The sequence below is a fragment of the Oryzias melastigma genome, linkage group LG15 (assembly GCF_002922805.2).
Source record: "Oryzias melastigma strain HK-1 linkage group LG15, ASM292280v2, whole genome shotgun sequence".
In the NCBI taxonomy this organism is placed as follows: Eukaryota; Metazoa; Chordata; class Actinopteri; order Beloniformes; family Adrianichthyidae; genus Oryzias; species Oryzias melastigma.
Genome location: NC_050526.1, coordinates 23,522,030 through 23,547,682, shown reverse-complemented (window position 1 = coordinate 23,547,682; position 25,653 = coordinate 23,522,030). Strand labels below are relative to the sequence as shown.

Sequence of the window (25,653 nt, the reverse complement as noted above, 5' to 3'; positions counted from 1 at the left end):
TAGTGCAATCCCAGCATCTTTTATTAAATATATCCTTTCCAAAATAAATAGTTAAAAAAACTAAATTCTGAATTTTTAGTGGAAAAAAAATAAATCACAAAAATTGTGATCACACAGTATTTATTTTTAGAAAATAAGATCAAATAAAAATGTAGGAATCCAAAATAAAAAAAATGCAAAAAAATGTCTTAACAATTTAAATAATGTCTAAAAGCCTGGCATAATTCCCCTAAACTTTATAAAAACTTCCAAGATTTCCTTCATTGCATTTGTTTGTTTTAAAGCAGAAGTTTCAGACTTTTTTGGTATTTTTAACGTGTTCTTGTGGTATTTGTGTGATGATGGAAGACATATATTAAGAAAATGAAGCTCAATGTTGCATTTGTAGATATTTCTTTTTAAAATGTTTGAGTCAGGACCAGTTGAAAAAATGCTACTTGAAAACAAACTTCCAAAAAAAATACGACCAACCCAAACAGCATTAAACTACTGTCATTCTGCAGAAATTACATCCTAGAAAACAACACAGATTTTTTTATTTTTGCTAAAAATGTCACAATCACAATTAAAAGACCGCTTATACAATAGATCAAAATTATATAAGTGATCTTTAACGGAAAAATAATTTAAAAAAATGGAAGTCTACAGTAGAAATATTCCACATTTCTTGAACACAAATATTTACAAATCTTAGATCTTACAAAGAGTTGAATGTTTGTGGTCGGTACTGCATTGGTCACAGCTTTCAAATGTTACACAATTTTGTTCCAGATAAAGTTCAAGCTGTTTGTGAAGCTTCAGAGAAGACGTTAGCATTCTGTTGCTTTAGCCTGAAGCATCACTAGCACTTTTTATTAGCTAAATGTTCTGAACCCACATGGATTTCACACCTCAAGTCAATTTTGTCTATTTTGCTTTGATCAACTCAAATAAAATAATTAAATTATTTCTTTTGGTTTTTATCAATTTATTTGGTTCATTCATGATTGCAGGTCTCACCTTATCGTCCTCTTCGTCATCGTCTTCATCATCATCCGCAAACTGGATGGTGCTTTTCCTGCTGGTATCCACGGCGTTGGCCCACGAGTCATCTACCATCCCATTAACCAGGCTGTCCAGGCCTTCAAAGCGAGCAAGATTTTCTGAGCCAGCAACATTTTAAGAAAGAATAAAAAGAAAAAGATATTCAGCCGCACAGAAATTCACCAAGCCCCCTGAAAAAAAGACCATGAAGATTACACATTTTTGCAGGTCTGAAATCAAGAATTGAGAGTTGGAGAACGACCCAGCACCAATAGGAGAGAGTGAAACTGCCAGATCATGGTTTCAAATCCCAGCTTAGTCACTGGCTTACAGCAACACAATCTTCCCTGCCCCCAACTACAGCCTCACTGATCTGACCTGCACTGGTTTAATATCTGCATTTTTGCCCCGAGAGACAGACAGAACATTACCACACTAAATCATTCGCTGGAGGATTACTTTGTAAAAAAAAGGAACTGGAAAAAGCTACAAGTCCTGAGGGGTATTGTTCCAATTCATTGTACACAAAACTTGGAATAATCACAGTAAACTTAACCATTTCCCAGTCATAACTCCCAGTGGGAGAGCTTTTAATGGCAGCAGGCCAGCCACCACTAAGCCTCTTTAGCCGTTTAATCTACTGCGTTACTAAAAAACACAACCAAAGATGGCTTCAAGGGAGAGAGGCTCTGAGATGTCAAAGGAGATTCCTTATGCGATCGCTTCATAACCAACACGGAGGAGGATCAGAGAGCGAGACACAAACTGCGCTGATCATGTGATAATGTCATCAAAGCCGAGGGCCTCTACATGCTCAGAGACTAAACTGGAATGATGAAGAGCTAGAAATAGAGATGCATAGTGAGGAAAGCAGACCCACTCCGATCAAAATTGGGTTTTTAACAGGTTCTTAAGGGATTTTTTTGATGATGGAGGACATCAATTAATTAAATTAAGCTCAAAATTAAATTTTTGAGAATTTCTTGTTCTGATTCAAGAGCAGACGAAAAACTCTGTGTGGGCCACAAAGATTTTATAGCTCAAAAAATGATGGGAGTGGGTCTTTAGGTAACAGAAAAACTGCAAGAAAGCTCGTCATACCTTTATAGTCTGATTCACATGGCTGCTGGGGCAGCAGCACACAGGTGAGCACTTTCTCTCCTGACTCAAGGTCCTCATCTGTCTGGAAGGAGAGGAGTGGCTGCGACTGGTTTTCTGACAACCACAAGGCCTTGAGCTGGAGCGTGGTCAGGGACAGCGGCAGGTGGGCAAGTCTGGACACGGACAAGAAGGAAGAGCTTCACCGTGTTCGTGTCTTTTCCAAAACACAGACACTACTATGGAAACATTGGACTGATAAAAACACGGGGGAGGTTTCCAGACAAAGACATAAGTACGTTCATATATGACTCAAACAGCAGACATCACTCAGATTTTCCTAAAGACAAAATCTGGAAGAGGTACAATAAAAGGGATAAAAAAGAACACCTTCTGACGAAGATGCTCCACTATATCAAGATCATCTTTAGGAACGAGACGATTTGTTTCATTCCTGATGATCTTGTCTCGACCTGTTTCAACCTGCATCCATGCCTGTGCTACAAAGAGGTAACGCACCGGTTTCCAGAGACGTCGAGCACGTGCAGCTCCGTGGCCTGTGACAGCTCTGCAGGTATCCTGGTCAGTCTGTTATCCCGCACGCAGAAGACATTCAGACGGCAGCAGCCTCCGATCTGGAGTCAGGATATGTCACCAACACAAACCATCAACATGCATCAATATCTTTTAAATATAAGCAACACAAATTGCTTGTTTGGGGGGGGTAAGGCTACAGAATTTCAAGTAAATCAGTTTTTGGGAACTTTGCTTTGGAATTAGAGATGATAACAACAGGATTTCATGTCAATAGATGTGGCAGGGAGACCTAAAATTAGGCCCAATTAGACCCAGTAGCCAGACAAAACAGAGAGCAGATGAGCCGGTTGAACTGCTACCAATAAATCAGCTCCGACAGAAGCACATGAGGCTCGAATATTTTAAGATCCGTCTCCCTTAAGGCTCCGAGTTCAGTTTTAAATGTAAGAGTGCGGAAGAAAACAAGAGTAAACAAAGTGTTTGCAACCTGGAAACTGTTGAGATTTATGCTGCAGTTGAGTGTCAGCCGGAAAAAACTGTTACAAGCAATCAGCAGAATCAATAACTCAGTCGATCGTCAGTTAGTTTAGAAAAACCCAAATCAATACTCAGGTCATGGTTACTCTGATTTGTGGAGATGTCATGCAACGTTGAGTTGAAAGAGAAAATAAGTGGAAAAGTCGTCTGATTATCTGCGCAGAGAGCCAAACTGTTGGTTTTCTTTCATAAAACACTGTCAGCTTTGCGTCCAGAGGACACTGGGGCGTTGTGCAACGCTTAAAGACGCCTTTCAGATGGAGCTTTCAACGAAGCATGAGTTCACTTAAGCGGACAAGAGGCTGACGAAGAATGTCACACACGAACACAATGCAGACCCCTCAGACGACACTGGACAAACCAGAATAACGTGCAGTCGAAGTGAATGAGGGCACGACAGCCACGGTCACTGTCTCGCCAGACGAGAACGGGAGTTTCTGCACACATAGCCGTCGCTTTGTGCCATTCTAGGCTATTATAACTGCAGTATATGTCACATTTGTTTGCCTCAAAACAAGCACAGGAGCCCTTTAAGTAACAACAAGGTTAAAGCAGGAACTACGTGCAAAACAGAAAAAGTTATTGCGTGATAAGTATCATTTTTGGGCTTGGTGATAAATGACAAATACATTTCCCTAAACAGAGGGTTATAAAAATGCTCAATGTTGTTTTCACAATCACAGCTGGCTTGGTGGCCTTTTTCTTCAATGTCGACTTAATTGAAATTGAAGGAGCTTACCTCCTTAGGTAACGACGTTAGCTGGTTTCTGTCACAGTTTAGGTTCAACAGTTTCTTCAGCTTCCCGATGCTCCGAGGCAAACTCTGCCAAGGTAAACAAATAAACCAAAGCAGAAGATCAACAAGGGCTTCAGGGGTGTTTTTACACTTCCTTTTTTTTATAAATGTAAGGTAAATCCTTTCACAAAAGAGCTGCACTGGATTGACAAAGGCATTGTCTGGTCTTAGAAATCCAAAACACATTAAGAAAACAAACCTTTATTTGGTTTTCTGTGAGGATGAGTTCTGTAAGACTTTCACAACTGCCAATGCTCTCCGGAAGACAACTTAGTCTGTTCTGGTCAACTTTGAGTATAGAAAGTTTCTGTAGTTTTCCTGCAATAAAACAAAAAAAAAATAGTAAAAACAACATTTTGAGCAGTACACACAGGCAGTTGCATTCTGAATTCATATGCATCATAAAATCCTAATGAAATTATATTTGTAATCTAAAACTGTCAGCATAAATGTATATTCATGGTTTTATGAAGTTTTTTAGAGAGCTGAGGAAAACCATACCAATGCTTTCAGGAATAACTTCAATGGAGTTCTCCGACACTAGCAGGTCCGTGAGATTCTCAAGGCCTCCCAACTCCTGAGGAAGTCCTTCCAGCTTGTTTTCCGACACATCCAGACACATCAGGTTTCTGATGCAGCAGATTGTCTGCGGTTCAGAGCACAGAACGGGTGAGAAAATGGGCAAAAAAAGCAACTTGTAGTCAAAATTGAGGCGTCAATATTGCATTCATCATATTCACTCTAACCAACTCAGAAGTCTATGTAAACGCCTCATATGCGTGTTTTGGTCTTCCATATTCAAAACTCTCATGTTCACGCATCACTCACACAAGTTTTTAAGTTTGTTTCTGGCCTCAGCATAGAAAACACCAGGTAGCTGATAGTTACACCAGTGAAACTTTGACCAGTCCGGGACTCGGATTTGGTAGTGCGTCATATTCAAAACACACCCGCCATTGAATGTAGACGAGAAATTACTAACTGCAATTTGTGCCAGGCTGGATTTATATGACACTATGGCCAAATCCGAATCCGTCCCCTAGTCCTCCAGCTTCTCCCTAACCTTCAGATTGTAGGGGTATTTTTAGGGGTAGGGTTGTCTAAAATATTTTTTTTCTTTTTTAGGGCTAATCCTCGCAGTGGAAGGATCCAGAGCCATCGACGGTGCAAAGGTGTTCAGCGCTTTTCTCCATGTGGCTGTGCTCTGAAGCACAGAAGTTTACATTTAAATGTAAGTAATGACTTTTTGTTTTAGCATGACCTCATTAAAGTTATAAAACCAACTTTGTTTATGTATTTTCTGAGCGCTAGCAGCTCCGCGCTAACATAGCTGATTGGCAACTATTGATGACGTCATCAATTGGGAGTAACGTCCGAATTTGAAACTATTTTTCCGTAGCTCTCCATTTGGAAGGCTAAGAGATAGGGGAAGAATTCAGATTCGATCAAAATCTCTTTTATATCGGTATATTGCTGTGAAAGTATCGATACTCGCAGTATATTTTATCACCAGTATCGAATAGCGACAGTTCACTGTGAACACCGTATGCTAAAAGCGCATTCAAGAACCCATGTTTAGCACGTTCTTGAACGTGAATCACATACTTGGTGTGTACGTAGCATAATAAATCTCAAAGATTCCTTAAACTCTGGTTTATTATAGAAACATATGGACTAGATGACACTAAAACCATAAAGATATCAACAACAGAAAAATAGTTCAGTTTTAAAAATGTAACTGCAAGATCATCTTACTGCAGGAAGTTCAATCAACTGGTTTCCATCAAGCCACAGTTCCTTCAACTTGGAAAGATTGCCTATAGACTTAGGCTATATGGGGAAAAAAAATGAAAAACAGTAAGAAGAAAGACAAAACTAACATCAAAAATAGTAAACAATTGTTTATCCTTTCATAAAAACTTGTAATATTGTCTAACACGTCCCACTTACTGGAATAACACCCAATTTTTGCATTGTGGCTGTTATCAAAATTACAATAAATATGCAATTGCAATGTTAAAGATAAACTTAGAGTTTATATATACATATACAAACTTAAATAAGAGATTCTTACAATAATGTAGAAGCACAAACTGAAAAGACATCACATCTGTCTGAAAATGTCATGTGATGGAAAGTGGGTAAACTGGGATTTTGTCATTGAGTGATGTTTAAGGAGAAAACAAAAGCATTTAAAAGTGAATGGTAAAATGGCTCACCAATTCTACCAGTTCGTTACTGCCCAAGTCGAGTCCTTCGAGTTTGTGAAGCTCAGACAACGAACTGTAAATAAAGGAAGCAAGTGAGGTGAGAATGCAGCGCCATGGAGATTAAAACAGAGACTATCAATAAATCACTCAGCAAGGTGAATGTGTACTCACTCAGGCAGGAATGTCAGGATATTGTCTCTTAGTTCTAAGGATACTAAATTGGAGAGGCTGCAATGACACAAAAACATGGAGAAGTATAAGTCTGGAGACCTAGACAGCCACAAAAGGCCATAGGACTTTGTTATCAGATGTCTCCGAACAGGAAGTAGTTTGGAGGTGGGTCCGTCTTATCAAGGCAGCAAAATTACAGCGGCATAAACATGTTGCATGAAAAGGAAAATGGAAAATGACCACAAGGGAGCAAAGTACGGAATTATCTGCTGGAATTAATATCTTTTGGTTCCCAAATAAAGATTAGATGGTTTTAGAAATGTAGTCATCATGCAAAAGAAATAGAATAATTATTAATAAATACAAGAAAATCATACTTTTTATTACAACTTCTCATAAATGTAAAACCAGGAAGTTTACAACAGATTTAGAAACTCAAACTAAAAATGCTAAAATAAAGAATCACAAACTACTGCTTCCTAACGTTGTTTTTATCCAACAGACTGAAGATCAAACCTGGAAGTCATTTACTATTTTGGTTTCATCACTTTCTGAAAAACTTCCAGCGAGGCGCTCTTACTATGTTCTGCTTTTCATTCCCTTTCTTCCCCTGACGGAGTGCAGGCCTTCAGTCACTGTGTTAGTCAAGATAAATACAACACGTGTGGGGAGAACAGGCCGTACCAAGAGCCAAAGGAGGGAGGAGAGCTAACGCAGGAGGAGAGCCGCTCCTCTGTCTGCTTGTTGGCAATCAAAATAAACTAGTGAAGCTAAAGCTGGTTGGGCTGTCTAAACGATCAACCAAACAAGTTACAGACATAAAGCAAAAAAAATGTTTTTAGATGTGAAAATTGCATAAAGTAGCCAAACAAGTTAGACATTTTTGGTGAAAATGACGTGACCAAAAAAAAAAAAAACAATAAACTTCATTGACTTCCTTTAAAGACCCACTTAGATCATATTTTGATCTATTCTAAAAGATATATGTCATCCATTGTCAGAAAAATACCAAAAGAAAATGTTAAAAACACCAAAAACACAATTTTCATTATTCAAATACTTTAACACAATATAAACAGAAGTTTGTCTTTTGTTATCATACATTAATTTGAGATTTTGGTCCTAAACTAACAACCGGAACATTTTCTACCACAAAAAAAGCTTGGAGTCTGTCTTAATTCTACTTAATCTGAATCCACTACAACAAATAGCTCCTTAAAAGCCTATTCAAGCAACACGGCGCTTTGATTTCTTCTGATGTCTGCTACAGTTGTATCTCCTTAAGTCCATCTCCTTAAAGGTTTAAATTCAGCTTAGTATTAATATCCAGAGATCTATGAAAACAACTCAGAAGGGACAATAACCTGAAACTTCAATAACAACCTATAAGAGGGCTCAACGGGAAAAAGACTGGTGTCAGACAAACCTTTTATAAACCAACAAGATTTTTACTTTTCTTAATGAAAAAAGTGAAAAACAACACAATGTCTGATGTTCTAAATTACAATTTTCTCAGACTAGGCAGCAACTGACTAGCTGCAAAAAAATCTAGTTTATCTAAGATACAGAATAAATCCTAGACTTTTATTTTTAACTATTATCACACCACAACACCTTCGATGGAACTGCTTTTAACATTCTGGTGTCTTGCGCACTCAAACACACACCCTATCTAATAAAATAATTAAACCCAAAGCATAATAGTGCAAAGTAATGCCCACAGTTAAATATTAATCAATCAATGAGAAAATCACCAAAACTCTAAAAGAATGCCAAGTCTAAAAGGTTTTAGCACATGGTTGTAAACTTACAAGCTGTTCCAGACTTCTGATGTTTAGGAAAAACTATTAGATCTGTGTCCACACCTAAAACTACAATTAGATCCTAAAGAGGCCGGAAGAGAAGTGAACACGCCCTGCTCACCTTCATGTGCTGTTTACTCGCTAAACAAAGTGACAAATATGTTCAGAACACCAAGAGACAAAACAGAGGCACAGCAGAACTACTCACTTTCCAAAGTTGTCTGGAAGACACTGTAGAGAAATATCGTTGATGGAAAGGCACACCAAGTTCCGTAGCTCTGGAAAGCTTACGGGTAACCTTGAAAAAACACAACAAAAAGAAGAAAACATGAGAAGACAGCTTCAAGTCCCATTCCGATCATATTTTGATCTATTGCTTAAGTGTTCTTAGTGGTCTTTTAATCATGATTGTCGTTATCAGAAAAAATGTAAAAACCTGTGTTGGTTTCTAGGACAGTCTCTGTAGAGCAGCAATAGTTCATTAGAAATTGGGTTGTGGGCAGGAAAGTTGACACTGATTAAACCTGCCCCAATTTCCCATCATCCTTTTGTTTACACGCTCTCCTACAGCTCGTCACAGCCCCTACCTGACATTAACGGTGCAAAAAAAAATGGCGAGCAACATTGAAGCTATTCAGACGCCAGTTTAGACGGAGAAAACAAAGAAGTGCATTGATCTATACGCCTGCAAATGGATGCATCAGAATGGGGCGGAGCAGAGAGTTTGTGGCTTGCCGTTGTAATTATAGCACAATTGAAAGTAATAATTAAATTGAATCTATCTTTAGTTTGAAAAGAAATTAAGATAATGAAATTATCCAAGTAGATTTTCCTTTACAATAATCATGGTGAAAAAATGCAGCCAGCAGTTTTTAATGTTAGATTTTTTGCCTTTATTCACAAAAATTCCAGTTTGTATAATTAGCTTTGTGGAGCACTTAATTATAACAATAATAGTTTACATTTGAAAAATAAATCCAGTTAATCAAGTTAAATAAATCCTAAATTCAAATGACAAATTGTGAATCGAGAAGTGATATTCAGAGAAGCAAAAACATTTAAAAACAAATGTGGAGATGTTTTGATATGTTAATGATGTTTTCACAAATGTATAGTTGAACTGCATAGTTTTGAATATCTGAATACATAATGTTCACATGACTTTACCGAGCCTCAAATGTTTTACACAGAAAAAGCTGAGAAAGCATCTCTAGCGATCTCTAAAAAAAAATTAGCCTATTGCAGAATAAACCTGGTTTAAGATAGACATGAATTAGTCTATATCTATAAACTAAAAAAAAGACAGTAGATTTACTCTGTCATTTTTTTCACAAGGTCAAAATAAACCAAATATCTATACAAAAAAAAATATATATATATATATATATATATATATATATATACATGTATTTTTTTTGATTGTTTGTTTGAAAGAAGTTAAACTTTATTTTGCACATCACTTCAACTCTACAACAGGAAATTAATGGATCAGAATCCAAAACGTGGCAGCCTGTAGAGATGTGCTCCTACTCTGCATACTGCTGATTACAGACACATCAGCTGCTTGTTCAAACAAGAACGAACACATAAGCTGTTTATGACCGCAGCATCAGCTAATGAGTCTATTACTATGCTTGTTGGGATGGCATAGTAACAGCATTGATGCTTTTGGCACCATTTGAACTCTGGTTACCTTTTTTTAAGGCAGCTCTTTTGACTGTCCAAGAGTCTTTTTCTGCATAATTATGGAATAAAAAAGTAAAATATGAATCTGTCCACTCAAAACATCTTGATTACTTTACTTGTTTTTTTTTATTGATTTTTATAATCTATTAAAAAAACAGACGTATTTTATAATATTATGTTTTAAAGTGACGAGAAAAGGGCTATCACATACCTGGGATTAAATTCTTCTACTAAGAAATTAAATTAGAAATCGATACTTAACTGTAAAACAAGTGGAAAAATTGAATGTAGGAGAAAGGAGGAAAGCATGTGTGTGTGCATAATTGTATTGAACAGCCATGGCTGTGTAACTTCGATCGCGCTTTGTTGCCGGCTAAACTAAACTGCAAGGCCATGAGCCACTGCTCATGCTGAGGTGCAAATTGGAGCTGATCTCACCTACAAAATAAAAGCACGCTAAGCACAATCAGTCAAGCAGAGAAAAGCTCCTAAAGCCAAAAAGAAAATGTAGACGGCATAGTACAGATGTACATTTCTTCATAAAAAACACAAATATAGTTTTGATATTTAATAATCTACCTACATTAAAATAAGAATAATTATTTTGAAAATCCATTTCAGGGGAAAAGGGGATTTACCTTGCTATTGGATTTCCACTGAAATCTGCCACTTGGAGGGCTTTACAGTACGAAATGCTGTCAGGAATTTCATATATATCTAAAGGAAAAAACACATACAGTTACAAACTTCTTCAAACACACTAGTGAAGGATTAAAAGGGTAAATTACACAGCATTTAACTAATAAAAAAAATGCAACAACCCTGGGTTAAAAAAAAATTACACATATTTTGCAAACCCAAGTGTTTTTTCTTCAGTAAAAGAATTTAATGAACGCAGACATGCACATAACATTGATTAATGAGTTAAAAAGGCAAGCAGTTCGGTTTCCTTTACTCCTTCTGCTTTTACATCTATTACTCGTGAATTCTTGAGCAAAGATGTTTAAACAGATGGAGGATCTATGTCATTTTCCTGGCTACAGTCAACCTTAAAGCCAGCTTTAATGGAATTTTGTTCAAAATGATAAATATGTTTGGGAGAGCAAGATGTTCAGTGCACCGCGTGGCTCTGAACAGCTTCACCTGCAGCTCTTGCCACTGTTCAGGAGATAGTTTTGGAGACCAAATTTGTTATCATTGTAAAACTAATTAGAGTAAAAAAAAATAATTGTTTGTAATTTCACATCGAAATGATCAGAAATAAATCTGTTTTCTTCAGGGAGATGAAACTTAAAGTCCAAGTGTTTTGCTGTTTTTAACCCTTAAACATAAGAGTTTTAGCTCCAGTGTTTACATTCTTTCAACTACTGTAACTCTTAAACCGTTTACGCAACTAACGTAATGCCAGCAGATTCTATGGCTGAGAAAAGCAGCCTTACACTGCAATGCAACACTTTACAGCAGTGCAGTGATTACCCATTCAATGTAAATTAGATGATTCTGTCACAGAAAAACAAAAAACAGTGTGAGAAGCAATGTGGATCAAAATTTGTTTTACTTAGCCTGCATTCATCCAAAGACATTCCAATGAGTTGTTGTGTCTCGTTGTTGCTCCACATTTACCTGCAGCTTATGGTTGCTTCATTTCTACTCTGTTAACATCTCACAATGCCCAGCTACGGTGGCCTTTTGGTCCAATTGTTCCACTCCGAGCTCTGAGTCTATTCAGACTGAGGACTCTCACAGAGACCGAGAGCTCAGTCCAATTGGAAACGAACCGAAACCACTTCACAAGATGAATCCGAGAGTGGTTCCTGGTCCTGGACCAGAGTCTGTTTGGGTCCAATTAGACGGATTATTGTTCCAGATTATCGGGGTAAACAAACTCTGGTTCAATTTAGGCGAACCACATGTGTCCACTCTGAAGAGACCCTTAACTAAGTATTGTGTTGCATATGATGCAAAGCTTATATGAAAAGCTGTTTTTTTTTCTATGTCAGAATCAGCTGCTTCACCTCGATGGTGTAAATAGGTGAAGATTTACAGTATGTACAAGAAAGAGTGTGTTAAATGGGTTAACCCCTGTAGTTCAGGCAGTTTTATAATAAAACAAACTGAATCATGTATCTTCTAATTTTTTAGCTAACTTACCATTTCGAGATACATCCAGTTCTACCAGCTGGATAAAGTTGGCTATTTCCGGTGGAATGACTTGGATCTCATTGTCACTTGCAGTGAATTTTCGCAGTTTTACTAGGCGGAATAATTCCTAAAAGGGAAAGAAAAAATATAGATTAATGGAAAATACATCAAATATTTACACTTAATATTTTTGTTTTACTGTTTATTACTGTCAATGTTAATTAGTATTTGTCAAATAGTTTGATGAAACCATGTCATGAGTTTAAAGTTAACCTGTTTTGCAGTTCAGACACAATCAAACATCCAGCCACTCCTTTGTACCTCCCCATTGTGTGACTATTTTGGAAGAAAAACTCACAGCTGTTCAGAAAGGGTGAGTCGGTTTTTTTCATCTTTCTGAGGTTGTTTTGATAGTTTGTCACCAGCGTGTGAAAAAATGGAAGCAGTCATAACTCGTATGTTCAGCTCTTGTCACTGAAACCAAACGTGCTACATCTGCGTCTGAGGTTTTTATCAACACCTGCATGTTTCTGCCTATGACAAGATAGTTTTGTTGGATGTAGTTTAACAAACAAGAATGGAATTTGACACATAAGGGCGGGAGTCAGGCGGGTTGAAGATTATTTAATCAACTGCATTGGATGAAAACCACCTGACCCTCTAAAAGAGATCTGCTCCAGTTTTCAGACGCTCTTTGAAATTATAGTCCTATTGTGTCTACTAACTTTTAAAACAAAAAAAGCAGAGACGATCCATCCTAAATGACTCTTGATGCATAAGTCCTTCAAATTAAATAGAATGTAGTTACTTTTACATCCCTAAGATGATGCATCTGACTGGACTAGTTTTCATTAAGCAATTAGTACAAATGAACAACATGGCCTGAAGTTTCAATTTTGCTCTGGCATGAAAAGAAGAACTTGTGAATTTCCCTTCAGGGCATCACATTTCAAACTACTCCTAGTTAACAGGTGTGTCGAAAAGCAAGGCCCCTCCAAAAATGCGGTTGACATAAAAAAGGTATAAACCATTTTCTATTTATGGATATCTAAGTAAATGATTGTGCCAGTTTCTTAATATTTAACATAACCCACTTTAAAGCTTTTGTGGAAAATAAAAGCATACGAAATGTGTTTCCAAAATGACTGCACGCAGCTAAATTTACCACAAATCTGATAACACTTATAGTCAAAGCAGGTTTGGATGCCATCTGTAAGGAGTGTTTCTCATTATCCATGGACTGTATTCAGACACAGATATAGTGTGTGCATAATAAATAAAGTCTAAGAGTCCAAAAGTCAAACTCCACCCTGTTGCAACATGTTCATGTCATTCCAAGGTCTTAAGATGATTCAGTCTGTAATCCGTGGCCACGTCGAGCAAACAAAATTCTTGTAATGTTTGGGCCTACATATCCTACCTGCCTAATTTCACTTTCAGTGCTCCAATAGAAAGGGGAAATCCATCTGTGTGCAGCAACCCTGCTAAACCAGTGTGACATACAAATGAAAGCAGCTGGGAATTGGTTTCCTCCGCGTGTCATTTCCAGAAAAACAGATTTTGACAGATTATATCAGTGGATGTTCAGAACACATGAATGGCAGCTCAGCTCAACAAAGGCAGTCTGAAGAATAACAGAGAGCAACGCTCAAGCGGGTCCTCTGTCTCACCAGCTGTTCTGCTGCTAAATAGCATCAGACATCGACAGACCTCCAAGGACGCCAAAGGCTAACCTGTTCTTCCTGTTAGCGTCATTTAAGCCTCACCCCAAACAGTCCTCCATGAATGAAACTCAAAACAAAGGCCTGTCAAGAATAAACTTTTCCAGCGCGCATTTTCTCTGCTCAGCACTTGTTTTCAGAGAATCAACAAGCGAAGTTACAGCAGGTTTACGGGTTGTGGACCAAAACTTTAATCTGAGCGCCAGGCCACAACCCTGCTGGGATTTCCAAAAGACAAGCTGGTGTTGAAGGTTTTGTGGGGTCTGACATTTCATGGTGGGGTTAAAAGTAGTTTTGCATAAATATGTTGGATCCACACTAATTATATATCACAAAATGGGAGTTCTGAACTTCTGTCAGACACGTACCAGATGGTCCACCTTTAGAACACTTCCTGTAGATCACATGAGAATGAGTCACTCCCATCAATGGCTTTCGGCTCCTGCATTTATAGTATTCTTTTTACCACTTCAGACAGATAACAAGTTCTGTCGCTTCCTGTCTAAAATTGACATAATTTCCTCTCTAGAACCAACATGACTGAGAGCACGATTTCTGAAATGTCAAAAGGACAACATTTGATCATTTTAAAAGAAAGTTTCAGAAGTTTTTAAACGTACAGTAAACTGTTTAAGAAGGTTTTGAATCAGAGTTTACAGCAGGTATTTTTTTTTTTTAAGAATCATGACATTTTTGGTGATTGACCTAATTTTTAGTTAGACTTGAAAGTTCAAATACTTTAAAGAAAACAATTCAATAGTAACTTTATACCAAAAACAAAGTTGTCAATAATAAGAAATGTATTTAATTGCAGTAATTTATTAGAAATATGACATATTTTATGTTTTTTTATAACTCTATGAAAACATATTTCTAAAATATCAACAAAAAATTGACAAGGAAAAAGCTACTGAGCCTTTTGTAGTAATATTACATGTTTTAATCAAAACTCACAGATTAATACGTTCTCTATTATTACGACACAAACCTTCTATATCCAAATAAGTTGGAGATGAAGGACTAAGCCAACTGCTGACAGAAAAACCTGTTCAGAGCCCTAAATAGTTCTCATTCCTCAGTCAATCTTTAAATTTGACCCGAGCTGAGAAAAGTGGAAACTACATTCCGTTTACCTTGATGAATGGATAAGAACATTTCAGTAGTCACCCAGCCTCATGACCATCCTCCTTTTGTGTTTAGTTCCTCACTTTAAGTGCCATTAATTAAACAAACAAATGTTCTCTACAAACCAAACAAAAAAACAGCCATATTGGTCAAGAGGGAACAAAGAAAAAAGGTTATTGTTTGCAGATAGGATTCAGTTCTTTAATGTACAAAAAATATATGAAACTAAACACAGGTGCTACAATCATTTAGTGAAAGCCCCATCTTGATTCAGCATTTTTTTGGTTAAATGATTGAAACGAATGCTCATGTTTGACGTGTCTCGTCTTGTCTCTACAGAAGCACACCTTTGCTGTTTGAGCTTGCTGTTAAAACAGCCTCTGTGCTTTTATCTGCCTGCTGGCAGCTATGATTGATCTGAAAGCGGCTTTGTCAGTACTATGGGAAGGCTAGTGGGCAGTGTTAATTCACTACTTTTTAGGCTATTTGGGATAAAGTCACTGCGGTGTATCCTTTTGAACATTTCCTGGGTAAACTTAGCAAGAATAAATGGCACTAAGAGGGCAATAGCATTTTATCTCAACTACATGCAAATAATCATCTGACTGTCCTTTAGTCAGACTTCAAATATGTGCAGAAGATACTGTGTCGGGAGTCTCATATGTACCCTTACATCGGAAGTCAACCTGTTTATCGCGTTGACAAAAATCAATAAGGAAATGTGTGAACACAAACATTTGCTCTACCACAAAACAGACAATACTCAATTTGTTTTTACCCAGAATACCTAGTTTTTTAATATTTCCTCAAGCGACAAGTAAGCACAAATGCTGTTTCTATCCAACCAAAAGTCTGTCTTTATTTCCAAACTGCAAACTCTTATTTTTTTCCTTTTTAAGCAGTCTTTGGCTTACTAATCCAGCAATGTTAATGAGGCCTTCTTAACAGAAAAGACACCCAAGCTTGAGTAGGAACTGCACATAAAACTGGATAGCAGTTAGTCAATCCAAACAATAATTTCTTAAGACACACAAAACCTGCAGGTTTTAAGGCCAGGAGAGTTTTATTAAGAATGTTATGTTACACTTTGTCCTTGTGTCTGTAAAACTGTAAACCACCAGCTGTAGGTCTTCTAGAGAACAGCTCAGAAAAGTCCAAGATTAAAAGCGTTTCTTTGAAAAGTTTTTGAGTTTACAAAAAAAAACCAAACAGATATTGCAGAGGTACATTAAAAGTAAAGCATCTTTAGCTTGCAAAAGTTTTCACTGAGTTAATAGACCCGTGAAATCTGTCAATCGAGTATCATTACAAAAAAAAAATAAAATAAAAATAATTTAGAATTTAAAATAAAGGAAATCCTTTTGTTTGTCCTTGGACATTCATGTATGTTGCTTTAATTCTAAACCAGATTTTCAAAAAACACAGCTTTCCTGCTTTGGCTTTGATTTAAAGCCCCACTCTAATCAAATTTTGATATTTTTTAAAGCACTCTTCTAATTATGATTATGCCATTTTTAGCTGAGAAAAAAGATGGTGTCTTTTTCTAGGGCAGTTTCTGTAGAACACAAGTAGTTCATCAAAAATTTGATAACTTATGGACGGGATGTGGGCAGGGGAGTAAGCCTGCACTCATATCCCATCATACCTTTGTTTACACTCTCTTACATGTCCTCAGAAACTCAAGCTAACATTAGCGATGCAACAAAAGTGCAGGCAATATCGGCGACTAGGGAATCAAAGACGTACATGGATATAATTGGAGCGGAGCAGAGATATTCTATGCTTTTTCCAATGGCTTTTTTTTGTCTGCTCCTGATTCACAATGATTTGAATAAAGAAATACTAAAAAATGTAACGTTAAGCTTCTTTATCTTGTGAACAATGATACAAGAGTATATGTTAAAAACACCAAAACGTGATTTTGATCAGATTGATCTTTAAACCTTTAAAAAAAATGTCACGATTCATACAAACAAAAGCATCACCTGAGGATAAAACCAAATCTGTGGTTAGATCCAACCTTAACTCACTGATGTTTTTTTCTGATCAGATTTGTGTCTTTTCTGACAGGATCAGAGTGTTTTGTGGCTGATGCGTTTGTTGTGTCTTCCATGCTCAGTGTGTGGTTTGTCATACAGGAGGAGTCAGAGTTTAAATCCTCTGTATAGATCACTCAAAAAAGGCCACCTGACCTCGGCATCTGTCAAAACAGGTTAGTCACATCAGAAACAATGTCCGGGATTTTTATGTTTTGTTTGGTTTCTGTTCTGTTGTGCGTGATCCGCGTCTGAGACACCCGGGACTGTTATTTAAAAAAAAAAAAAAAAAAAAAAACGTGTTTACGATTACAATCTGGCGCATACTTTCAGTTACTGCGCTGGGTGGTGCATTTTAAGACTTTTTTCCAGAAGCAGCCCGTCTTCCCTGCTGATCTTGCGTAATTTTTGTCTCCCCGAGTCCCACAGGATCCCCTAATCAGCCCAGTTAGCAGCTTTTGTCGGAAACACAGGAGACGCATGTCGGCCTCAGTGTGAACCCGGTGCTTTTTTGTGTGTATATTTTTCTGTTTTCCCACTCACCGCTGGCAGTTGTTTGAGTTGGTTGGCATCCAGCAGCAGCTCCTCCAAACTCCGCGCATAGCGAAAAATCTCGTCGGGCACATAGAGGAGGGAGCAGTGGCGATTATCGATCACTTCAACGTGGCGGTTGCACCGCCAAAGGGGTATGCAGTGAAACATCACGGGGGAGGTGGTGGGAATAAATCTCGTATCCCTGCGATAAACAAGCAGCACCCGGGAGCAGCAGCAGCGGGAGGAGGAGGGGGATGCAACAGATTGCTACAGCGGGACGGCCCGACTACCCGCTGAAAGCACAGGCGCGAAGCAAAGCTCACCACCGCCAAACTTCCGTCGTAAAATAAATAAATAAAAACTAACTTTAGCTAGCCAGCCACTGTTCGCCAAGTCGCCGAGAACATGAGTTCAACTCTCCTCCGTTGTCTCACTTTGCAGCTTTTTTTCCAGGCACCTGTTTTTTCTTCTTTTTTTTTTTCTCCTCTCGTCTTCTTCGTCGCTTCACGGCGACCATCCGCCGCTTTTAAAACACGTAAACCCCGCGTGAAAACAACAGGAGACGTGTCACCGCGGCGCAGCGAGGCATTCTGACGCTTTTCGGGTTTAGTTTGATCTCCTCTGCCGGAGTTAATTTCCTCTCCCGTCCAGTTTCTGACCCGGAACATTCACTCCCTCATTCCTGGCTGACGTCATGGCGGCATGCCGCTCCTCCCTCCTCTGGTTGGCCCCGTCCCGCTCAGGGCCGCCATGATGGGCCGGGGGAGGAGGAGGGGGGAGCGTGGAGGTGTTAAATATTCCACCTCAGTGTGTATTTATACTTATGCCAAATACCTTTCCATATAGCTGCGGTGTGTGGAGATTAAAGGACACCGGTGTGATGTAATCTATAATGTAAACAAAGGGATTTTTACTGTTTTAATCAAATAAACTTCTCATTTCTTCATACACTTTTACATAAAAAATCTGTAAAATAAGCTAAAAACTACACTGAAATAGGATTAATGTTATTTTAAACTAATCTTACTGAAGTAGAAATTAAAATAGGTAAAACTCGTCAATTACAACCTTTAAAACTCAAATTCAAAACAAAAAATTAAGACATACTGTACTCACACAATTATAATAACTCGTACACATTATGAATTCAAAGGATTCCAAAGTTTTTTTAGGCTAAATATGAGCCTAGAAAGGAAATTTAAAAAAAACATGGGTGTAACAATTAATTAACTTAAATTTATTTATTTTTCTTCAATCTAACAAGATCAATCCATCTGAGTAAAGTTCCTAATTTAATCAAATTAACATATTCATTATAAAATTGTCTCAAAATGAATTAAATCTATTATAATAAAAACTGGAAAGTGTCATTTGGATTGAGGCATGGAAGGTTTCCTTTACTATAGCACAGGTATGTCCAAAATCTGGCCCGTGGGCCAAATGTTACATTTTCCACTTGCCCACATGACTCCCATCATAAAATCTATCATATTTTCTAAAAGCTTTGTGTATATTTTCTTGATTGTGACTAGGTAAATTAGGGTCTATTAAATCCCTCTTGAGCGCCAGAGGCCGTGCTTCAAGCACTGAATGGTCCTTCTTGCGCATGCGTGGTTTGAGAATTTACTGACAAGAAGTTACCTGTGCCCCATGTTAGGCTAAAAGGTCATCTGGTACCTGAAGCACCAACAATTCTTGCGAGAACGCAAGGAACTAGAGGGACCGGAAACTCTAGCAGTCATCCAGGATTCATAGAACCATAGTTACATACAAAGTTTTCATTAAGTTATTCACTTTTTGGCATAATCCAAATCAGCTATGAGTGATTAGGACAGTTGGATTGGCAGCGATTTTTATTCCATTCCATTTCCGGCTGTGGACCGGCACAGGGAGACAGAGACTTACTTGGGCCCCCTTGGTTACATAGTTAGGCAGTGGCATGAAGGGTCTTGCCTCAGTACCCACTATGGATGAAGCTCAACATACCAAACCCTGTTCCCATGTGCCGCTCCTACAGGCACCCAATGGAGCCACCCAGCCACTTGAAGGTTAAATTAGTTATAAACCATCTTAAACCTGTGGCAATAAACTGTGCATGTACCGGGCTTTTAAGACCCTTTCCAGTTCAAATCTAAATGTCAACTCCGAATAAAAAAAAGCAAAAGTTGACAGTGTAGAGTGCCACTTTGAGGATTTGTGTAAATTGTAGTATTTTTTGCAGTGAAATACAAAACATCCGAGTCTGTCTAATATTCCAAGAGAACGGCTATTTTCAAGGAGTTTAATATCAAGAGGCACTACAAGGCGAGATATGCTAACTACATAAAGCTAACTGCGAAGGAAGGTGCAGTCTTTAAAAATTAAATTCACTGTCATTTTGGTAAATCGTGTTTAGCTGTTTTATTGTTCTACTTGAAGAAATTAAAAGTGTTGCAACAAAATTTCCATTAAGCTAATCATTTGCTTTTAAATTTGTGCTGTATTTTTCACAATCTATACTTAAAATAAACCAAAAATCAATCAATGTTATAAGGGTTTGAAGAATGCAAGCCAAATAGATCATTTTGATTTTAGGTCAGTGAATCAGATCAAATCAGATCATTTAGAATGAACCGATATTGACCATGAGTCATATCAACAAATGTAAACTATATTATGAATCTAATCATTGTTAAAAGGAATCATCATACTCTTGTGAAAAAAGGAAAACATTTCCGATTTAACAGTCTTTTAGAAGCAAAATGCCCTTTAGAATAAAAAGTATAAGTGTTATAATTTATTAGAATAATACAACCTGACAACTACTGGTTTATATTTTCAACTAGTAAATATGTAGCAGAGAAATTACTTATGTAAATTTCTATTAAAAGTTACTTAAACACGTCACATTATATGTGTAAAAGAAAATATTCTCTGATCAAAAATAAATAAAACTTTTCAAGACTGCTTTAGATTGTAGTTCAAAATTTACTATAAGCAGTGCTAAAATTTTGTACTTTTATTGTATAATTACAATGGTCAGAATAGATTTCATTGATCCCATAAAGGGAAAATCATCTTGATACTATAGCTCTGTTAAAAACAGAACAGAAATAAGTGACAAAAAATCTTTAAACAAAAATACCCTGTTAAAATGCTAGGATTTTCTTTGGTTTGGAATATCATTATAGCTCATAACATTTATTAATTTCACTTTTATAGGTTTAAATGTGTTTGGGATTTTTTTTAATTGTTGCACCACATTTTTTTTTGAATGGTCCCTTAATACAAGGTATTTATTTAAAACTATTTGATATTTTGTATTCTACAAACAGGACTGTACATTTATTTCAATTCTTGCTTTGTTAAAAACTTAACTTTCTCCATTATTTTTTTTTCCGTCACTTTTTTGAGACAGCTTGAATATTAAGACATCTTTAAAAGTTAATTTTGTCTATTTAGATAGAAATGGAAAAAAAAAATAGATAGAAATGTCCTCGTCCAAATGCGCATTGTGATGCATTTCACAAGGCCCTTTAAAAGAAAAAAAAAAAAAAAACCCTCAATAAACCACCCTTATCCGAGCTAACTTCATAAGAAGTCATGTAGTAAAATATAGTTTTACTTTTAAAGGAGACGAGAGAATAAGTTTGTTTTAAATATCACGAGTGATTGTAAACAGTGTTAAAGGTTCAGTATTATACTTATTTAGGCATAATAAAAGGATACAAAGCAGAGTTGATCTCTTGGGAGCTGAAGACATTTGTTTAAAGGATACATTACAATCAATTTTGTAAAATAACCAACTCACACACTTCTATTGTTTGCCTGAGCAAACAGGTGGAGCTCAAAACATACAAATGACTCAGAGAAACCCTTTGATAGAAGAAAAACAGACAGTTTTCGCTTCTTTGTGTAAACAATACAATAAAAAAATTGAAATAGAAAAATAATGTCAAAACATCTGAAATTATTTCTGAAAGTTTTGCTAAATTAAAACATATTTTCATTTATTCCACTAGAGGGAGCCACATCCCACGAAAAAACGTTCAGCTCAGCAACAAAACAAACCAATCTGCTGTCCTCATTGTCAATTTAATAGTGTCAATAGCAGGGAAAAAAAACTTTAACATTAATATATATGTATGAAGATTGTTATTAGGATAGCACATGAGGCTGTGAGGGAGAATTCAATGATGAAGTTCATTTTCTACATGTAAGTTTGAGGTTCATCTTCGTCCCAGCTGCTTCTTAAACGCTTTCAACGATTTTGCCATCATTGGGGCAACTCCTGTAAAACAAACAATACACAGAATTAAAGAGAAGTTTTAAAAAAATTAACAATACCTAAAGTTGTTTTAGGGTAACAGCATTAGCAAAATATCCTGAACTCACTTGATTTTTTGCGTGTGTCATTAGAACCCCCAGTACTGGTGCCGCTTGGCCTAGTGTGCTCGTGACAGCTTGGTTTTGATCGGATTTCCTGACCTTTGACACTAGAAAAAAATTGTCATTTGCACACAAACCTTCAAATCTACTTCCAAATATCACAGCTCCACCAGCTGAGAAAAGACACAGAAGAATTTTCAATCAAATTAGAACCAGTTAATCTATAGCTCCACTTGGTTGTTGCTTAAGTCTGCTGCTACCTTAATCTCAAATGAGCCACTTTATCGAGAGTGAAAGATTTATTGTGGAAGAACCAGGTGTACTTGTTCTGCAAACCCACACTGATGACCACGGAGAAGCAAACAGATAAGAAAAAAATACCACAGAGGTAGATAAAGATAAATCTGAAGTCGAGTAAACCTAAACACAAATGTCAAATCGAACTGGAAACCAACATCCACCTGCTCTTCAGCTGATGAGGCTGTTGGACAGCAGTTCCATGAAGTTCCTGCTGGATACGCACATCCCTTGGTGGCTTAGCAACCGTGTGAATAAATGCCATCTTCACCTGCCGACCTGATAAAAATAAAAGTAAAACATATGTATATGATACACCATTGGGAAATGGAAATAAAGCGAGATGATCAACTAATTGGTTCCTTGACAAGTTAGCAATATACAAACAATGTTGTCTATTACTGTTCAACCATTGACACACTGCATATACGTAATAAAAAAGATCATTGGGAGTACTTTGAAAGTAACTTAAAGTATAATTTGAGTGGGACTTTGAGAATTTTTTTGAAAGATCTTGGCGTAAAAAAAAAAAAAAAATACCCACCCTTCGGTTTCTTCGACTGTGCCGATACAATCGTTTTTGTCAGCCTCTTGAGTTTCCTTTCTCTTTCCTCCGACAGACGGAGATACATCTCCTTCCAGGATTCATATTCCTGAAGTTTGTAGCCTTTGAAGTCTCTCAGACAGTGCTCTCCCCACAAGTGATCAGTAACCCCCATGTAAATCTGTGATGGCAAAAAGCAAAACTTTACATAAAAAATGATTCATAAATGAACAAAAAATAAATTTAAATCTTTATAGCAAAACATTTTTTGGAAAGTTAACTGTGGTCGCTAAGATGATATTAAAATTGAAATAAAGTTGGGTTTAAAAGAAATGTTTAAAGAAGGTTGGAACATTTTTTAACTTTTGTGATCTGAAAACACTATGATACCATTATTGAGAATTATCCAACAATACTACTGATATTCTTACTGGGTTGTACTCCTCAATCCTCTGCAGCTGCTCCGGTGTGCATCTTTCCAGCACGGGTTCAAGAAGTTCAAATGGCACTCCACCCGTTTCATAAAGCACTAGGGCAAAAAAACAGTCAAGTGTAAAATCAAAGACATATTTGTGCTGGAAGAGATCTTCACTCACTGTTAATGTTGTTCTGGAGGGTTCGGATGCACTGCTGATACAGGCTCATCATGGCAGGTAGGAAAAGGGTTTTGGCACCAGAGTACACTTGCATTTTCTTGTTCAGTCGCTGCCCCGTGAAGACTGCAGATTCTCCTGACAGGTCTTGAAGATCAGAATCTTTCTCAGCTGAAAAAAACAAAAAGGAAACCTCAAAAACCAAACAAGAGATGATTCAACTGTGTCTGTAAGCACGCAGTACCTTTCCTTTCAAAGTAATATTCAACACCTGGCTTTTCCAATTCAGGCAGAGTGGCAGGTAAGGGGACATCCATGAGGTGCAATAAAGATTTCTGAATCTTTATCGAGAGTTAAAGTCATTTAAACAAATCAAAAACACTTGCAATTAAAAAAATGAACCTTTTGTTTCAGTGATGGGAATACCTGGTTTGGGGAAACAGCCGGTGACTTCTCCGGTTTGGTCTCAGGGTCTTCAGCTGGCTGCCTTTTTGTTGTGCTTTTTGATTTTTTAGGAGCTTTTTTGATTCCAGGTTGCTCTTTTCTTTTGAAAATGTTCACATCGTAGTTCAAGCACGACTCAAAAGACACTAAGGACGTCTCGCTGCTGCTCTCCTCGTTTTTGTGATTCATTTTGGGCTTTTTCTTTAGTTGTTTTGAAAGCTCCTTATTTTCAAAGTGCTTGGACTTCGATGCGTTCAGCTTTTCTTCAGATTTTTTCCTTTTTCTATGTTGGGAATCTGAGCTTTGAGATTTACTGGAAGACCCCTCATCTTTCGTTGCTTTGATCATTTTTGAGGGTTTTCCAGAGGATGGAGAAGACTCCTCTTCTGTCGACGAGTCCTTTGAAGGCTTTGATTTTGACCTACTATACAATCCATTTTGTTCACTCTCTGAGTCTAATCTACATTTTTCTTTGGAGTCAAATCTAGATTTCTGATCAATGCATTTGTTTTCAGACAAAGTGTTAGAGTTTTTCTTCTTCTTTGTTGGTGCAGCAAAGTCGTCCTCTTGAACTTCAGTGTTGTATTTCTTCTGACACCTGCTTTGGTATTCTTGGTCACATTTTTTTGTTTTCTTTTTCTGCTGGTCACATTGTCGTTTTTCTGAGCCGTCTTTCCTCTTTGTTCCAGAAGAAGCCTCATCGGGCGAGTTTTTATTCTTTAGATGAGAAGCCAAGTTATTATTTTCATCCCCAGAAGGCTGCTCTTCCTCATCTGGACAGCTTTGTTCTTCTTTAGGTTTCTTCTCTGACCACACGTCATCTTCTTTAGAGCTATGTTAAACAACATGAGGGAAAAGTTATTACAGGAAGTTTAAAAGTATGTATTTGTCATTAAAAAAGATCCTTACCAAGAGGATTCCTTTGGGACCAGGTTTTTCCAGCCTTTAACCAGAGCCTTGGCAATCTCTCCAGCCTGTTTGTGCCTCTTAAAAGAGTTAACAGTCTTTCCAATCCCAGTTTCCTGCACATTTTGACTCGTATTAGTGCATTGGTAAATGTAGTAAAATCAATTTTGCTCTTAAGACTTACAGCGAGAATTTCTAACGTGACATCCAGGTCCTTTAATTTTTGCAAAATTTTTAGAACCTATAAAGAGAATAGACAATTTAGATGTTCCTTTTTAGGTTTTAATCTTCAAATCCGACAGGAAATACATTTAAATATCACTTTTAGGCAAGCTTGGTTCAAAACTACAATAAACTGGAATAAAAGGACTCAAAAAAGGGGAACTCCTAATATGGTAATCCTGGTTTGGGATCACCACAGCTGCTGATTGCGCATTCAGAGCTGAAGCTATGTATGGGACCCTCACACCCCCACCACCACACTCCTTTTATATACCTAGAACCATAAATAGATAAAGCTTATTTTTTGCATTGTGGATGACAAAATAAATATGTCAATTTTCCTTTTACTAAAAAAAAAAAAAAAAAAAAAAAAGATTTTCTTTTGGGAGTAATAAGCAGCAGGGCGCCCCCCACCTCCACTGATGATGGACAGCAGCCATGAGCTCAACAACTGGGGTAACAGCCAATTTTAGCAGCAGCAATTCCTATTTAAACAGCCTGCAGCTCTGAGAATCAAAGAAAGGAACAGCCCCTTCCTGCTCATGAATATACACTAAATTCATTCATTCTTTCTAACTATATTTTAACCTATCAAATATGTGCTTAGAATTTCAATAAAAAGGGAAAAATAGATTAGAATTTGTAAAAACTATTAGTACCGTTGCAGGTTCTGTAGCGTTTGATAGCTGAAGTTTGAAGCGCACGATTTTCTTCACCACGTCACTGCTGGCCATCCCGGAGGTTCACGTGCACCCGCGTGCGCACACCAGGCAGCGCGTGCGCGCTGATAACTATATAATTGATAGGCGGGACCAAAGACGAGGAAGACAGTTGAAGCAAACTTAATAAGTTCCAAGTATT

At 37.3% G+C, this 25,653-nt stretch overlaps 2 protein-coding genes across 2 annotated transcripts in view; both read right to left on the bottom strand.

Moving 5' to 3' along the window:
- The window catches only part of lrrc1 (leucine rich repeat containing 1), a 24,938-nt gene extending 6,612 nt beyond the window's left edge, over positions 1-18,326 (bottom strand). The window contains exons 1-13 of the mRNA XM_036215612.1: positions 17,428-18,326; positions 12,012-12,129; positions 10,499-10,577; positions 8,383-8,472; positions 6,373-6,429; positions 6,211-6,274; positions 5,747-5,821; positions 4,493-4,637; positions 4,191-4,309; positions 3,935-4,018; positions 2,641-2,756; positions 2,125-2,297; positions 916-1,142 (exon numbers count right to left, since the gene is read on the bottom strand). Coding sequence (XP_036071505.1) covers positions 916-1,142; positions 2,125-2,297; positions 2,641-2,756; positions 3,935-4,018; positions 4,191-4,309; positions 4,493-4,637; positions 5,747-5,821; positions 6,211-6,274; positions 6,373-6,429; positions 8,383-8,472; positions 10,499-10,577; positions 12,012-12,129; positions 17,428-17,586 — 1,506 coding nt within the window. The 5' untranslated portion in view covers positions 17,587-18,326. The remainder of the gene's footprint in view (positions 1-915; positions 1,143-2,124; positions 2,298-2,640; positions 2,757-3,934; positions 4,019-4,190; positions 4,310-4,492; positions 4,638-5,746; positions 5,822-6,210; positions 6,275-6,372; positions 6,430-8,382; positions 8,473-10,498; positions 10,578-12,011; positions 12,130-17,427) is intronic.
- A 3,147-nt stretch (positions 18,327-21,473) lies between these two features.
- On the bottom strand, positions 21,474-25,615 carry eloal (elongin A, like). Its single transcript, XM_024296507.2, has 11 exons — positions 25,452-25,615; positions 24,755-24,811; positions 24,574-24,686; positions 23,647-24,496; positions 23,465-23,561; positions 23,224-23,391; positions 23,059-23,156; positions 22,628-22,808; positions 22,248-22,362; positions 21,793-21,893; positions 21,474-21,688 (listed from the first exon to the last, which is right to left on the bottom strand). The coding sequence occupies exons 1-11, from the start codon at positions 25,524-25,526 to the stop codon at positions 21,627-21,629; spliced, it is 1,917 nt and encodes a 638-aa protein (XP_024152275.1). The 5' UTR covers positions 25,527-25,615; the 3' UTR covers positions 21,474-21,626.
- Between the last annotated feature and the right edge of the window lie 38 nt (positions 25,616-25,653).

What these genes read in the sequence shown, in the direction of transcription:
- eloal (XM_024296507.2), bottom strand. Translation starts at nt 25,526, where the DNA reads ATGGCCAGCAGTGACGTGGTGAAGAAAATCGTGCGCTTCAAACTTCAG. An exon ending in GTCCCAAAGGAATCCTCTTG is followed by an intron (nt 24,497 to 24,573) that starts GTAAGGATCTTT and finishes TGTTTAACATAG; the next exon opens with CTCTAAAGAAGATGACGTGT. An exon ending in GGATTGAGGAGTACAACCCA is followed by an intron (nt 22,809 to 23,058) that starts GTAAGAATATCA and finishes TTGCCATCACAG; the next exon opens with ATTTACATGGGGGTTACTGA.